The sequence below is a fragment of the Typha angustifolia genome, chromosome 6 (genome assembly GCF_048772165.1).
Source record: "Typha angustifolia cultivar Huaian chromosome 6, ASM4877216v1, whole genome shotgun sequence".
Classification (NCBI taxonomy): Eukaryota; Viridiplantae; Streptophyta; class Magnoliopsida; order Poales; family Typhaceae; genus Typha; species Typha angustifolia.
Window position 1 is genome coordinate 1,626,252 of NC_133244.1, and position 17,090 is coordinate 1,643,341.

General features: G+C 32.3%; 1 protein-coding gene across 1 annotated transcript; it reads right to left on the reverse strand.

The window, feature by feature from the left end:
- Positions 1 to 814: 814 nt before the first annotated feature.
- On the reverse strand, positions 815 to 10,898 carry LOC140761046 (deoxyribodipyrimidine photo-lyase). Its single transcript, XM_073098222.1, has 8 exons — positions 10,192 to 10,898; positions 9,873 to 10,113; positions 9,560 to 9,717; positions 9,378 to 9,414; positions 9,210 to 9,268; positions 8,597 to 8,678; positions 1,643 to 1,714; positions 815 to 1,498 (listed from the first exon to the last, which is right to left on the reverse strand). Exons 1-8 carry the CDS (start codon positions 10,896 to 10,898, stop codon positions 1,355 to 1,357), a joined length of 1,500 nt encoding a protein of 499 aa, XP_072954323.1. The 3' UTR covers positions 815 to 1,354.
- Positions 10,899 to 17,090: the final 6,192 nt, after the last annotated feature.

A 17,090-nucleotide genomic window follows, 5' to 3' on the forward strand; every position in this document is an offset into this window, starting at 1 on the left:
TTTCCGTTGGAAAAAAAAAAAAAAACTTGATCATGCTTATGGAATCCACCATTCTAGTCACACTGTTGGCACAAATCTTCCTCTGATACCATTTGAAGTAAAGATCCACAAGATTCTAATTTCCTTATCTTGTGCAAATGGAAGGAATTTATAACAATAGCAATCAAATATAAGCTACTGACATGAAAACCCCTCCAACGTGAGGAAAACTTGAGGGATGTAGGTCTACCTTAAACCTTTCCTATAATCAATTAATTGGCTTATAAAATTCTTCTCTAGCCAAAGCTGGATGACCACTTTCTTAGATCACACACCAATGAGAAACAACCAAACAAAAGATTAATGCTTCACAAGAGAATAATAATTCACCAAAGATGATAGTTTCATAAAGTTGTTCTCCCTCTAAAGAATGGCTTAGACAAGATCTTCGCTTCCTTCAGATAAATTTCATAAATTGTCTAAGAAAACCATTCTCTTTTTCTTTCAAAAGATCTTTTTATGTTTCTCTAATCTCTTGAAACTCGAACAAAGCAACAGCCCTCTTTTCTATTTCTTTTTATCCATTTAAGTGGATCCCATACCCAACACATAATAGTGGACCATACATCACCTGAGAGTATGCTACTTTTACACTCTTCGTAGGTGAAGGCACAGATGTCAATTGCATATAATCTGAATCAAATTATGCATGGAAAGTCACTCGTCAAAACATACCAACATGATTTTTAAATTTCCAATTTCAAATTGCATACAGATTTCGCATAATCTTTGACATGTCAATTCCCTTTTATATAAAGAAATAGGTAAAAGGATGGATGCAAAATTAAGAACATATGATTCAACCAATCCGATCTGATCTTACTACATCAGGATAAATGTTTTACATCTGTACATGCTTAACAATGATGGGACAGAAATAATCAACTCCTATTTTAGACCAACATCCTGTTTGACCTAAGAATGACGAACTCCCCAACGATCACTTCCAAAAAGAACATAGATGGGTCAGGGAGTTGCATCATTGTCATCCCGGACCTTTCAAAGTATACTATCGAATAATTATCACTGAAATATGTTGTATTTACCCTGCAATACATCCGCTGTATATCTAACTTGCGACCCTGATGAAAGATTGTTTGTAGCATCCATGACCTAGAAAGAAATTGAGCCAAAATTGGCTAATTTTATCTTCCGATTCACACCAAAATAAAAGTGTGAGATGGTGAATGCGTAAGAGTAGAAAATCTCATCCTTGTGATCTGCTTTGATATTCAGGATGCCATGCATGGTCTTCTCGTTTTGAGATGCAGTTCTCATTCTCAGATCTCAGATCTGCAGTGCTTGTTTAACAAACTTAAAGGCTTTCAGATTTCCTTTTCTTGGTTCCACTAACTAGTCTGTTCACATAAGAAATATATGCATCAACATTGAATTTTCTTTTGCACCCGGCATAGTTCATGTAGCGTATTTTCCCGAAAACTGGCCTCTCTTTCCAGCCCTGTGATTATATGATATGAAAGATAAAGAGCCATCAGTAAAAGAAACTGATGATCATCTCAATTACATGCCTGGAGATTTTACAACATGATCCACTAAAATAGAAGGGAGTAAAACCTTTGGCCCACCAATGCAGAAAACAAACCTGATCATGGACACCACATATCGACCACATACAACCAACATAGCCGTTTGGATCTCTACCATCTATCTCATACTACAAGAAGTAGAGTTGTCAGATTATGGCTAAACAGAGATGTAACAATGGTATGTTTTATCATGAAAGCACAGTTCAAACAAAAAGGTAAGATGTAATAAACAAATGACATCTGTAAAATCACATTCTCATGTCTCAAAACTAGCATAATACTGGCGCTAGATATGCTGTAGATCAAGAATTATGTATAAGACACTACTCAAACAGAATAAAAACTGCCGTCCATCTGTAGCTACCTTCCTATCTTCAGCTATACCAGATGACCATATGTTTTACAAGGCAGATTTTGTACATACATTGCTAGGTACATGTATCAGATATGTACTCCAATAAAGATATCATAAAATACCACTATAAAAAATCAAAAAACTTTATTGCTTGCGATGAAATCCAAAGTCACAAAGCAACATGTGTCTCCAATCCAAAGTTTCAATATAATAAAATTGATGATCACATATTCCAATTTAAACTATATTAAAAGTATAATATACATTATTGATCTGTTACCTAATAACTTAAACTTTTAGAGTAGCTAATGGGTTAACATAATATGAGAGTTTGATTTTCTAGAGGTCTAAAATTCAAACCTCATTTAGTCCCATTTAATCCTTATATTTTTGTTATTTATTCTTGTGCAATGTGAAGAATATCACACTATTACCTTTCATTCGTTCACATGCGATACTAAGAGCATCAAAGGTATAATATAAATTGTGACTCGTTGTCTAACAACTTAATTTAGGACCTAATGGCCTCGAAAGAAATTAACTCTGTGTACATTTCTAGCAAAAATGGAGTGGATGTTAAAATTGATAGAGAAAGACAACTTAAGGCAACCAAAGTATATCACTCTAGATTTCAAAATACCACAAACATCTCTTTTCACAAAATACCAAGCTTATCCTTTGAAAATCAGGACTCTATCATGAATAACTATAAAATACTACACAAATATCAAATTTGACTTTACATTCCCCAAAATACATAATTTCCTTAAAAATATCTGACAATCTACCAAAATAGTCACTACAAAAGTACACGACATCACATTTACACTTACAAAAGACATTTTAGAGCATATGCATAGACTTACATTCTAGTATTATTATGAAAAAAACTCCTATTTGCATCAAGACTCCTCTTATGTCAGGTATGTTTGTTCAAAGTTATCTCCTATTAGTTCATTTGAGAAAGAAACATTCTTATATAATCTACAACTAAATTGCATCTCTTCCCTCTTCCATTTCCTAGTATACGCAGAATCCCACCTGAAGGGCAATTTATTATGAAAAGAATATTTCCCAACGGTACTTACAAACATGGTTCCAAATTTTGGTCAAGAAAAAGAAAAAAAACCAACAAAACCAAGGTTCGCCGGATCGATCGGTTTTGATTAAACTAGGCTAGATCTACTATGGATCTGATCCGAATCCGACCTGAGGACATCAATTATTAATATCCCCAAGCCAGAACACTTCTTTCTCTGTTTACTCTTTTCTTCTCACGCTCTCCCTCTCTCTCTTTCACTCATTTTTTATTTTCTTCTCACTCTCACTCTCACTCTCACTCTTTCTAACGGAGAGATCTAGCTTGACGAACTCTGACGACGCAAATCTAGCTTGACGAATTCTGATATATAATTTTTTAATTTTTTGTCTCAAGTTTTAATTGAATTTGCTCTCTTTCTTCTTCCTTCACTGCACCTTTTTTTTGTTTTCTCTCTCTCTAATCTCTTCTTTTTTTTTAAAGTCAAAAATAACTTTTTTTTCTTTTGATTTTCTTCTCTTTACTAATTCTTTTTCCACATAATAACTCTCAAAAATCCAAATTGTTCTTTGCTAAATTTACTAAAATTATAATTAAATATTTACTGAATTACTTAATTTGCTGAAATTTAAAATTAAATTTACTAAATTATTTAATTTGCAGAAATCGGGATTAAATATTTTCAGAATTATTTAATTTGCTAAAATTGAATTAAATATATGCTGAAATTGTATTTTAATTTTTTTCTGAATTATTTAGTTTGTTGAAATTGTACTTTTATTTTCTAAATTATAATTTATATTTTAATTTGATCTTTGTTTAAGTGTTTATATTAAAATTAAAACAACTCCAAAAGAAGTCACAAGATACCAACATTGGCTGGCAACATTGTATTGCTTTTAGCCAAGATAAAAAGCATATCAAATACAACTAGTATAAAAAGAAAATAAGTGGCGGTGTCAGCCGTCTTAAAAAACATTTAGTTAGAAGACAAAGAAAAGTAGCAGCTTACACTCAAATTAATTTGAAAGTCAAAGGAGAAATGTTAGCTCATCTAATAGGCAAAAAGTAGGATAAATAAACTACAAAAATAAGAGTCAATAATTCGTCAAGAATAAATTCATGACCATAAAAATATTGATGATAATAGTAGTGAGCAGAATGGGGAGGATGATGAGGAGAACCAGATGAGGAGGGTATAAAAGAAAGTAAAAAGACAAAGAGATAAGATGAAAAAAAAACAATGATGGGCTTAGTGGTAGCTTTCAAAAATCTAGATCAATTCAATTCATGTGTAGAAAGAAAAATAATATGGGGGCAGTAGTTCTTAGACTCCTACGTTATGAATTTTATAGCAGAGTCTAAAAATATTGAACTGATTGATACATATCTTAAAAAAAAAGGAGATTGTAAACAGACTACTATCAATATAGCTCTCAAATAGATTAAAAATATAAAGAAACATATTGGTAGGGCTATCTCTAAATTTTTATTCTACAATCATATTTATTTTAATATAGCCGATAGCCATTATTATCACACAATAGTGAATGCTATACAATTAGTAAGGTCTAATATTCTGCCTCTTAATTCAAAAGATATTGCGACTAAATATCTCGACTTAAAGGTAGATGAGCTTCACACTTATATTGAGATTTTTAAAAAGTATTGGAATGAATTTGGTTATACACTAATGTGTAATAAATAGACTACCACAAAATGTAAAAAATATAATTAATTTCCTAGTGTACTCAAGCATGGGGATAATATTTTTTAGTTTATGGATGATACTACTCATTTTAAAAATAAATTATATTTTTCAATTGATAGATGAAGTAGTACAAGAAATTGGTAAATCCAAGTGATTACTGATAATGGGACAAATTATAAGGCTACTAAACAATTACTCATGATAAAATGCAATATTTATGTTGGATGCCATGCGCTGCATATTGTCTTGACCTCATGTTAGAAGATATTACCAAAGATTCTGAAATTAAGATAGTCATACATCAAGGTCAGAAGTTGACAAACTTCATATATAATCATAATTGAGTTTTTAATTTACTTAAATAGATAACTAATAGTAGAAATATTATCAGACCCAACCTCACCAGATTTGTCACCCATTTTCTAACATTAGAGAACATAATGCGATATAAAGATTTATATGGGTATTTACATCAGCAGAGTGGTATACAAAACTTAAAAATACAAAACTTAAAGATCAAAATTTAAGTAAAGCTTTGAAGTACATGGTTCTTGGAAATACATTTTGACATAATATTATAATTGCGATCATAATGTTTGAGCCTTTTGTCAATGTATTACAATTTGTAAACAGTAACGATAAGTTTAAGATGAATTTCTTATACGAGGCTAGGGACTTAACAAAAGAATCAATAAAATATTATGAGCAAAAATTGTAGGAAGTGGTGAAAGTTGATTAACTCCAGATGAAACAAACAACTATATAGAGATATATACGCAGCTGGCAAGTATTAGTTTATTAATTTATTTTTATCTAAATATTTTAAATTGAATGCTTATAAATTTTAAATTATAAATTTCTAAAGGATATTTTCTGAATATAAGATTTTAATTCTATACAAATGTCAATAATAATATTAAAGTCTTGCAAAGAGTTAGAAAAGTAATTAACAGACTAAAGCCTAATATTCATAAGCAAATCCTTTACGATAAAGAAGTGAGTTATTATTCAATTAAATAATTTTATTATTATTTATTTTAAATTTTAATATATTTCATTTCTTATAAAATGTATTCAATATTACATTTCAAAATATAAATTGAGAGCTAACTAGTTCAGTACTACTAAAGTTGCTGCAGCTATATCTAATAACAGTTCAGCCGAATGGATAGGAGATACCAAATTTGACAAATAACAAAGAAGATCTTTAGTTAAACTATGTCTTATCATAGTGTGAAAAAAATTGTACTACCTTTTTCTTAATCCACACCAAAATATGTAATCGATTGACAATAAAGGTATTAAAAAAATTAGTGTTTTGCCATTATAATATAAGATTGAGAGAGAAATTTAAAAAGAAAGACAAAAAATGATCAACTAATTGATTTAAATTATGTTTTTGATGAAGAAGACCCCTTAACTCTATGGATCGAAGAAGTAAAAAATAAATTATTAGATAATAAAGATAACCCATAGTTAAATAAGACAATGGAGAAGAGACCACGACTAGAGCAAAAGCTAGTACAAGCCGTTCTGTAACAAGAGATAGTATAGCTACTAGTGCAAACGATAATCCTAATGATCCTGATGATACACCAGCTAGTAAGATCGTCCCTTCCACATTTGTAGAGAGAAATCAAAAAAGCATAAAAATTAACGAAAAAAAAAAACTGAGAATGTATATACATATCAACGTCGTTATCAAAATGTTACTTCCTATGACTATAGTTTATCAAGTATTCATTATTTAGAATCATCACATGATCTCTATAAAACACGGACACTTCAAATAGTATGCCGTGTCCGTGTCCGACACTTGTCGGATACCGACACTCGTTGGACACTCATTGGACACGTGTCGGATACTTCTACGACATATCCCATATTTAAAAAATTATAGAATAAATTCAGACACTCCTTAGACACTTTTAGATACTCTTGAGAAACTTTTTGGACATAAGATTTATCATATACTATAAAAGTTGATAACATAAATTATCGATTTTAGGAAATTCCTGCATATACCATAGAAATATAATGCAACAATCACAAGTTAGTACATACAAGAAAATTAATATTAATGCAAATTATTGTAAAATCTCAGATTCGCCTATGTCGTTCACTGTAGTTAAGTAATGGTAGTTAGTTATTTATTCTTAGGTAGTTAGATATTTATTATTATAATATAGAATTGTATTATCACGTATTAGCATTATCATTTTTGGCTTTGTAGTATTGTATACATTTTGTTTTTCTCTCATGAATAATTTATGCATGCTTGTGTATTTATTTTATAAGTTTAGAAAAATATTTCTTTAAACATATCGATAATATATATAATGCTTTTATTTATTTATTTTGCCGTGTCCTAAACGTATCGTGTCCTGTTTTTTTAAGATTTGTCGTATCCCCGTGTCCGTATCGTGTCGTATCTGTGTCCCATATCCGTGTCTGTGCTTCTTAGCATGATCTATATGCTGGTTATTATCCCCCTCAGTATCTTTAATATCCTCAAATACAAGATTCACATATTGATTATTATCCTCCTCAGAGATAACAAGATCTATTTGATATGAATGATATGATCTTTGAAACACCAAGCCCTAGACATTATTATTTACAAACTAATAGTAATTATGATGAAAATGACCACAGAAATTTACGAGAGCCAGCTCGATATTCATCAAAATTTTGACTTTTGAATAAGTTAATACTTTTGTTTAACTTTTAGAACTCATATGTGAATAATTTTTTTTTTCTTGTCATATTTTATAAATGTTTAAAAAATTTCCTGCATATTTTAAATGATATTTAGAATTTTATGTAATTAAAAAAAAATCCAATCCAATCCAATTCGAGCAACCGATACAATCGATCTAATCGATTTTCAAAAACCCGATCCCAATTTTTTGAACCTTAAACAAAACTTATGGAGTTTCGAACAATTTCAGTGTTTTGGATAAGACTTTTGGGTTTCTTTGGTTTGGTCATTTTTCTAAAAATAAAAACTCTAGAAAATTCTAGAAAGGATAGTAAACAAATAGTAAAACAGAATAAGTACTCATAGTATGAGATATGATCACTAATAATGAACGCTAACACAAAACCATGTAGAATTGTACAGTAGATAAAGAAAATTTGGTGGTCATCATCATCATCATCGTGAAATTGTTGATGGTCATCGTCATTGTCATGAAACTGTTGCTAGTCATCATCTCTTCTGATATATCCGAGGCAATCAAACTTGCCCAATAAGTTAACTAATACTTCACGCTATAAATATTATACCTAAAAACCCATATAAATAATAGCTATATATAACCATAGATAGTGTGCCAAAATGAGGTCACTAGGAACTTTAGATTTGAAAATATGCTAAACTATAATGGTATTCTCATGTCAAGGTTCTATCTACAGAAAAAAAAAATGTCACCGTAGTACTATTTCTTCCGTCATTTCACTCTTGTTCTTGCTTCTATCCTACTCTCTGATCCCTCAGTACATTCCAAAACACTCCCTTTGTTATGGCCTGTCCTTCTATGCTTCCCATCTGATTCCCCTCTCTCTCTCCTCTTTCTATATCATTTCAACATAAAATAGCTTTACCCTTTATTTCTTAGCTGACCACAAATAATTGCCATGCCACTAAAGGCTTTGTTGTTATTGTTTCTCGTTGTTATTGTTTATCTGACTCTTATATTATTCCAACAACTTCTCTTAGCTCAGGTTGCATTAAAAGTGGTTGAACACTGAATATGACATAGTACAATAGATGATCCAGACAGCTGATCAATTCAACTAGGCAAAAGATATACAGAAATACATTTAAGATATTTCTGCATATATGGAGTACTCAGTCTAGCAGATAAGCTACAAGAACTGACAATTGCAGATGAAGTTAATACCTTGTCATTTAAATATATTGCTGTTGAAAGAGCTTCTTCAGGCCCACTTGTCCACTCTAGAATCTTTTTCGCCCAATACATCCTGCTAAGAACTACTATGTTAGCAGAGAACAGGATCTATTCTCACATAACCAACTTGAAAATCCACTTTGATGTCCATCATAAGGTCAGTACTCAGTAGAGGCTTCTTAAAACATATCAATCACATAAGAGCTGAGAACATAATGGAGTGTACTATATCCTAAAAAAAAGCATGTAGAAATTAGAATTAAACTGATTTCAAGAGAAATAAATGATTCATTGATAAAATAATAATATTACTATATAGTATGCTCTGAGAGGATCCACTCCGAACAATACTGTGGAAGTGTCTTGAATCAACAATAGACAGTAAGAGCCTTTGCAAAATGAATAAATAAAAGTAGAAAAACTGACTATAATGACTTTTTATTACTAAAATTTCTATCTGAAAGCACTCTTTCTATTTACTTAGAGTACAGGTAAAAATGGTCAGTTAGCAATATCTCTTTATGTGTGAAAACCTTCTGCATCATACCAAAATGAAGAAAAACACACAAGGTTGAAAAGAATAAGATAAGACGGGCTCTTTTACCGCATGAATCCGTGCATCTTCCCATAATGAACCATCTCCAGTTGTGATGCATTCCAAAGCTGAAACAAAAAAATATTGTTAGGATACACTCAGTAAGAAGCACCCAAACCCACCAACTTCCAAATTTACAATCATGAGAAATGAAAGAGCCTCAGCTGGAAAACCTACAGGATCATGAGTTTTTGCTTTCTCCAGCTGCTCTCTCCTGCAAACCACAAAATCCAGTTCAACTCAACATGCAAGCAACTGGATTCAATAACTCAAGGAAGAAACAATAAACACCACAAAATGTTCAACACTGTTAGCTGAGGCCAGTCCAATCTCAAAGAGCAGCAAGTCAACTTACTCACGTATAGATATGCTCTCTCTTATCTAAAGCATGCTCCATTAAAGTTTTCCGAGCCCATTCCCACGCACCCTGCAACGAATCATATTGTGGCTGGTAATAGCAGAAGTTGTCTGCCAGCTCCCTCCTAATGATCAACTCCTCCAAGAAAGCATCGACTGACTATACAAGGTTTTGTCGTTTAACCAAATGATCAAGAGTCAAACTTCTATAAAATATTTCCTAAGTTCTGAATAATTAAGAAACCAAAATAGCAGCACTAATTGCACACAGCTCGAAATTTCAAAGTGATAACAGTGTGAACATAATATGCTCACCTGAGGACTAAATTTTCTACGCGCCTTTGCCTCGAGAGCACAGCGCTGCGCCGAGATTTGCCCAAAGTGCAGGTATGGCGACAGCCCCGACAGCCCCTTTGGTTTCACCGGATCATTCCGGTCAGTATCATAGTTCTTTATCCTCTTCGTGAGAAACCCATCCATTCTCCCCATCAGCATCTCCATTGCCGCATCCTCCCCTGGCTCGCACCACCCAATTTCCCGCACGTCCCCTGCTTCCCTACAACCCCGCACACAAAATTCCACATCAAAATCCAATTTTGACTAATGGGATATTTAGCAACACACACGACTATACCTTTTAACCTCGGAGATGAGCTCATCCCAGTTAATCCCAGGAGGCTCCTCGCCAATCCAGGGAGAGGAAAGCCTCGGTAGGTCGGGGAATTCAACAAGGTACTCTGGGAGGAGGCGGTGGATCTTGGGTCGGATGGTCTTCGCGGCGTACTCGAGCCGTTCAGAGGCGGCCCAGACGGGAACGACGTTATGGGCATCGACCTGGTGGACGGTGATTTCATTTCCGACTTCCCGAACGATGGCATCGAGAGAGGAGCGAAAAGGGCGGAGAGGAGAGAAATCAGCGACGAGAGCGGAAGCATTGAGGCGGCGAAGGAGGGAGGGAAGGGTGAGAACAGGATCGCCGCGGAGGAGGAAGAAGGGGATGTTGAGGGAGGTTAGGTGGAGAGAGAGGAGGCGAAGGGACCGGAGCATGAATGCGAGTTGGCGGGAGCGGGCGGAGAGGAAGAAGGGGGAGGGGAAGAGGGTGAAGGCGACGGCGAGGGGAGAGGAGGAGGAGGAGGAGGCGGCGAGTTGCGCGGCGTGGAGGATGGCCCAGTTGTCGCGTATTCGTTGGTCGCGGAACATCCAGTAGATGACGGGGCCGGAGGTGGAGGTGGAGGTGGAGGTGGGGGAGGGCGCACCAGAGGAGAGGAGGCGGATGCGGCCTGGGTGGACTGGGGTGGGATTTGGGGCAGGCGGAGGAGGCGGGGTTAAGGAAGAAGCCATCGGGGGGAGAGAGAGAGAGAGAGAGAGAGAGAGAGAGATTCGGTTTTTAAAAAGGGAGTGGGAGGAGGGAAGAAGCTTGTGGTTAAGAAATGGACGCGTCCAATGGGAGGGAATACGTGGCGACGTTATCTCTTGGGGTCCGAGTACCAGGCGTGGCGAACTGAGGGTTTCACGCCCCGCGAACGAGGTCGCTTGAACTCGGTTACACTGACCCTTGAATAGTACCCAGCCATAATAAAACCGGGCTCGGACTTGGACAAAGATTTGCCCTGTACATTCCCAACCTAGTACTGAATCGGGTCTGGAGTGTCTGGACTCTGGCCGAGTAACAGGCCGGACTGTTTGTCTTTGTAATAGTAAAATAATTATCTTTGGCAAATTAGAGTATATCTCTGTTTGGCTTCGTTGAATATCTTTGTCTTTGTAATGGTAACGTAAATATTTTTGGCAGACATTTATCTCTCCGAATATAAACCAATCAATCAAAATCAAATATTTTTTAGCGTTGCTCCCTAGGCTATAATTAACGCACTAACTTTTAAGAAAATGAATATAAGTAAATTAAGGAATATAGATTTAGCAAATATGGTCGGACAGATTACAACCGAAGGGACCAGGCCTCGATGGACGAGAGCCTCGATGGACGGATGAGCTCGGGCCGAGCTTGGACAAGGGTTGACCCAAGCCAGTTCAATAGAATTTCCAGTCGAGTCAGACTGGTCCAAAACAAGCCTAAGTCAGACTTTGGCCCAATTTTATTGGGTTGGATATTAATAGGTTTTGGGTAGAGGTGACAATTGGGTTGGGTTAATTGGGTTAGAGTTAAGTCATAATAATGCAAACACGAGCACAATCTATTTATTAAATGAGTTAAATTTTTAAATACGAATACGTCCATTTATTTAACAGGTTACACGAGTCATAAACGAATTATACGGTGGCACAAATTATTCAAATTTTTATAAGTTATTCAGGTTGTAAACGGGTTTATTTAGGTTGTAAACAAATTTTTTTCGGGTTATAAACAAGACACCTTGAGGGCAAAGTGAATAAAAGCGTGGTGAAATGATACGACTTGATCAGATTGGATCTACTCACGATATTAAGTTCATTGGGGATAAGCATATTTATCTAGTTTGATTTTTTGCTTGAGAAAATAAGGTTTTTTGCCGGGGATCACCTTCGAACAAGTCTTGTGAACGCCTACATGTGTTCATAAAAACAGAGAACAAGATTTGCGTGTTCGAACAACCACGAGGCTATTCGAACGCGACTGTCCGAATGCCTGCACGCGTTCACAACAACAAAGAACGGTATTTGCGCGATCAGACGTATTCGAACACACCGTAACGAGAACTGTTGGTTTATTAGGGTTTTAATTTAGTTGTTTAGGTTAAAGAGGTGAGCCTCTATAAATATGTGGAGAAAACCCTAATTAGAATTTATGTAATAATTGGATCAGCATTATTGCCTTTATCCCCCTCCTTCTATAATAACTTCTTCTCCTTCACTCCAAAAGAATTTTCCTAATACTTATCTAGCCATTGAAGGGCCAATAAGCTAGAGTTTATCTGACCTTCAATCATTGATCGGCAGATATCTCAAAATCTAGCCATCCAAACCTTACGATCTTCAATTCATTGGAAAACTCTCTTCATGAGCGACAACATATCTAAAACTTAGCAATATCCAATGGCTAGATCCTCCGAAATTTCTTTTGAAAGTCACATTTTCAAACCGGTCAAGAACCGTTACAAATCGGATCAAGTCGGTACGTAACAAAATTTCTATCCATAAACTGATCCAAATTAGGTCTAGTCGGTTCGTATCAAGATATTTGAAGAAAACACATCAAATCATATAAGATAAGATAGGTCAATCAAATCCAATATGTGAAATAAAACTTTCCAATGTATTAATGACATGAAATGTTCCAAATTTAATTTTAATTAATCTAATTAAATATATATTAGACTCAGATTAGAGACGTTGAAATCGATTGAAATATGCCAAAATTAGGCACTTTCCTATAATGCATAAGTTTAAATTTTAAATTAAACTAAAATACATTATGCATCACAAAGTACACATAGGTCCATGAAAAATCATTTTATAAGTCAAACAGACCGATGACAAAATGCATCAAAAAACATCTAAGATTTATAATGATAGCTCTCATACTTGAAGTCAGGTAGCCTTTTCCTTAAAAAATTTCAAAGTATTTTCTAATTACATTTTCAATTTCAGCTTGAAGAAATTTTTCAGTAATTATATATACATATATATTATATGGAAAGTAGATTAGAGATTCAAGTAAAATTATAAAAAAAAACCTTTTATATTACTATTTTTAGAATATTTCAAACATATAAACATATAGATATTAATTTTGATATTATTCTTCAATATAGTTCGTATCCTTATATATTATTCATATACGAATACAAAACTAATTTAGATATTAAGATGGATAAAAAAATCTCAATCTATATGAATCTAGATGGGGTCAAATTTTATCCAATCCATTTTCATCTCCAAGTTAAGAATAAAAGACAAATCTTGAGCTATAACTAGTAGTAGCAATCATATCAAATTGACTTCATAGATATTATATTTGACGTCTTAACTAAAACATAACCTGTTTATTAATAGCTCTTTTGTTCTAAAATGATTCATATATTACAGGTTATATGACTAATTCGCTTAACTTGTCAGGCGCTCAGGCCAATTAATTGCATTTAAATATATCCTACATACCGAACACGGCACTATAACATCACAAACATAACCTGAACATTGACCAGTTTGGCTTATATGAATTGAATCCTCTTTATATTTGTTTTACAAGTCAACCCTTCTACAAGAAAGCCGACTTTGTATCAAGTTTGTAGCTAACCCTCATAAATATTTATTTTGAGCTAACTCGATTAGTAACTTTTAAATATAAGCCGCCGATTATCTTAGTAACTTATATAGAAATTTTAAATACTCTAAAAAATTTGTTATATATTTGTAAAAATTATTAATATATTTTATTTTTCTTATTTTTCTTTTATAGTGCTCGGATAATTGGAATTAGTTAAACAACCGACTATGTGTGATTATTACTTATTTCTATGTAAATTATAACAATAAAATATATACATTCTGCGGTGTATTAAAAAATAACAAAATTTATTATATATTTGTAAAAATTATTAATATATTTTCCTCTTTTTTTATTATTACTTCTTTTTCTTTTTCTTCTTGTTCTTTTTGTTGTTCTTGTTCTTCTTCTTTTATTTGTCAATCATTTTCTTCTTTTTTTCTATATAAGGTTTTCTAATTATTTTTCAATTAATAAAGTAAGATATTAATCAAGGATGGTGGGGAAATAATTATGATCAGTTAAAAAATAAAAAATAACACTGTATGATTATTATTTATTTCTATGTAATTTGTAATAGTAAAATATGTAAACTCTGCGGTGTATAAAAAAAAAATAAAAGTTGTTATATATTTGTGAAATTTGTTAATAATTTTCTTTTTCTTATTCTTTTTTTATCTCTTAATCCTTTATTTTACCAGTATCTCTAATCGCTTTAAATTAAAAAAGTAAGAGATTAATTGAAAATAGTGGTGAGATAATTAGAATAAGTTAAATAACCAAAAGAATAATTATAAATTATTATTATTTATTTCTATGTAAATTATAATGGTGAAGTATATAAATTCTATATTGTATAGAAAAAAATAATAAAAATTGTTAAAAACAACGAGATTCGTTATGTATAATTGTAAAGTATGTAAATTCTACCGTGCATATAAAAAACAATAAAAATTATTAAAAACTAATAAAAGTTATTATTATATTTATAAAAATTGTTAATATATATATATATTTGTTGCTGTTGCTTCTTGTTCTTCTTTTTTGTTACTATTTTTTTTTCTTCTTTTCGTTTTTTTGTTACTACTTATCATCATCAATCATCATCATCATCATCATCATCATTATTATTATTATTATTATTATTATTATTATTATTATTAGTATTATTATTAGTATTATTATTATTATTATTATTATTATTATTATTATTATTATTATTCCTTTACTACTACGGTTCTTTTTATCTCTTAATCTTTTTTCTATAAAAGTCTTCATAATTATTTTTTATATTAATAAAAAAAACTTCTGAGATAGTGGTAATATAATTAGTCTCTTACTAATCCTAATTAATAAGAAGAAGCATCAATAGCAATTAAAGAAGAAGAAGAAAAATAAATTTGGAAAAAAAAGAGGAAACATGCCTCGAAGTAAACAAAAAATAGGTCTGACTCATAAAAATAAAAACTAAGTGAGTTTTTGATGTAAATAACCCTAAAAATTATTATTTTATTATGTTTGGATGGAGAACCCTAAAATCATGTAACTTTCATTATTTTGGATCATTTTACATCCTCTTTTAAAGACACTTATGAGCTCTATATGTATTATGTCATGATTAATTATCATAACTATCCATTTCCACTAAAGATTTTTAATTTTTACTAAACACTAATAAATTATAATTAACTATAAGCTAGATAAAGGGGCCAGTCATTTTCGCTAAATAAATTAAACAATTAAACCTACCTTTCTAAAAAAAATAGGCAACAATATTTAGTTTCATTCATAAATTATCTTAGCATTCACATTACACTTCTCTACATAATTTTTAGCATTTGCAATACCAAGGAAACTAAAGTATTCTTGAAGCAAAGTTATGTGAAACCATAAAAGGACAAAAAATAATATGAAACTCTATAAAAAAATTTTGATAAAAAATTGCCATGCTTGGAATCAAGAAAGAGATACACATGCAAACAAGATAGCACAAAATCTGGTTCTCACCCTTTCTAATCACAAAATCTAGATATCATATTTTCAAGCAAATAGCACAAGAATGATTTTGTAGTGACTTACTCTAATGCCAATTGAAAAAATATAAATTATATGAAATTGAGTATACATATACTATTAATATAATAAAATATGGGATAATAAAGGACAAATAAGTAATTGCCAATATAGAAGATTTTATGTGAAAAATTCTCAAATCAAATAAAAAACTATGGATTCAAACTCAAATCGAAACCTTTGCTAAAATCTTATAACAATTTATAGATTATCTATTATCTTCATGACTTAGTCTATAACAATTTTGGTCGCTTGACATTGCAATACGCCACTTCTTGTGAATGATTCTCATCTTCAATGACCCTTAAGATTAATCCTTCCGTCTCAGTAAGCTTTAAAACATAGTTACTCTACATCCAATATAGATACGATATCTAAAGTTGTCGGTTATTCTCCAAAAGTCTGTCGATAATCAAAACTTATGGCTCCTTTACATATCTCTTCTAGATAAGGTACAATATTCTTTTAAAGATTTTCCACAGATTCTATATATTTGTAAAGCAAGACACATTTGAATGCCCTTACCTAAATTCTGATTCTATTTGCATTGTGTTGGTTTTGAGAATGTAAGTCACTCACAAAACTGAGTCTCTTTCTTTGAATTTGTTTTTTAATTCAATTTTCACAATATGCATATGTTATTACAAATTTTTTTGGAGAAATTAGAGAAAACCTTAAAAGAGACAATAGGACAAGTGACTATAAAAAAGTCATGCACGAACGAGGACAGATGCATGTGAGATGTGGATATATGCGACAAGGGAGGAAAGGGGACCAAGGCAAAGGAGTTTTGACCTATCTATTATTATTAATAAAAAAAATTACTTTTTTGCTATAGTTTTCAAATTCTTTACTATAATTTTAAGAATGTATAGCAGATTAGTCAAACACTGAAGAAAAGAATACAACCTTCTCACTGAGGAGTTCCTTTCAGGATTTCCTCTGGCACTGTACACTTGCCCTTCTTGCAGGGTTCTAGAATTGGGACCTGTGATTTAATGCTAGTAGTTGAGAGGAAATAGTCGACAATTAGTCATAAATGCTCTGCATAGCTGCCATAGCTCTAAGTAAAGAAAGGGAAGTTTTTTTAATTCCTCCTTTTTCTACACTTTTGGAGTGAAAATTTTGATTGTTAGATGCCTTTTTTTCCTCACTTTTTCTCCCCCTCTCTCCTTTTTGGGAAAATATTTGGGATAATTAGGCCAAGCTATTGAACTTTTTAAAAAAAAATTATTATTTCTTCTTTTCTCTCT

Bases quoted from the DNA above. Each gene is read 5' to 3' on its own strand.
- LOC140761046 (XM_073098222.1), bottom strand. From the start codon at position 10,898: ATGGCTTCTTCCTTAACCCCGCCTCCTCCGCCTGCCCCAAATCCCACC. The intron at 9,718-9,872 runs GTGAGCATATTA...AACCTTGTATAG, and splicing joins GTAGAAAATTTAGTCCTCAG to TCAGTCGATGCTTTCTTGGA. The intron at 1,715-8,596 runs GTATTAACTTCA...TACTTCTTGTAG, and splicing joins CAATATATTTAAATGACAAG to TATGAGATAGATGGTAGAGA.